Here is a 339-nt window from a genome sequence, read left to right as displayed (position 1 = left end):
CCAAGCGGTTTCGATCTCATATTTTCTTGAACCGCGTCCCTCTCTCCTCAGGGTTTTGGTGGCTACTTGAGGTACATTGCGTCCCAAGGACCCAAGGATGCAAACGTCAGCACCATCGGCGACTTCTGGCGCATGATATACGAACAGAAGATGGACATCATTATTATGGTTGCCAATTTCATCGAGGCGGGAAGGGTATGTTCACTTTTTTTTTCCTTTTTTCCAACATGAACCCTGCCAGCGAATCTCTTCGGAATGGTAAACATGGTGTCGATGACCATAGCGCGTTCCGATCTCGAAAAGAAAAAATCTGGCAACTCAAGCCAGATTGGAGTACTC

The 339-nt window shown here is 47.2% G+C and overlaps 1 protein-coding gene across 2 annotated transcripts in view; it reads left to right on the top strand.

Annotated features, from left to right (window-relative positions):
- The window catches only part of LOC119581847 (receptor-type tyrosine-protein phosphatase T-like), a 25,860-nt gene that overhangs the window by 19,340 nt on the left and 6,181 nt on the right, over positions 1-339 (top strand). For both annotated transcript variants that reach the window (XM_037929986.1, XM_037929985.1), the window contains exon 8: positions 52-195. In XM_037929986.1, coding sequence (XP_037785914.1) covers positions 52-195 — 144 coding nt within the window. The remainder of the gene's footprint in view (positions 1-51; positions 196-339) is intronic.

Source organism: Penaeus monodon, chromosome 15 (genome assembly GCF_015228065.2).
Source record: "Penaeus monodon isolate SGIC_2016 chromosome 15, NSTDA_Pmon_1, whole genome shotgun sequence".
Lineage (NCBI taxonomy): Eukaryota > Metazoa > Arthropoda > Malacostraca > Decapoda > Penaeidae > Penaeus > Penaeus monodon.
The sequence above is the reverse complement of the archived record's forward strand: the minus strand, read 5'-3'. Positions and strand labels throughout refer to the sequence as shown.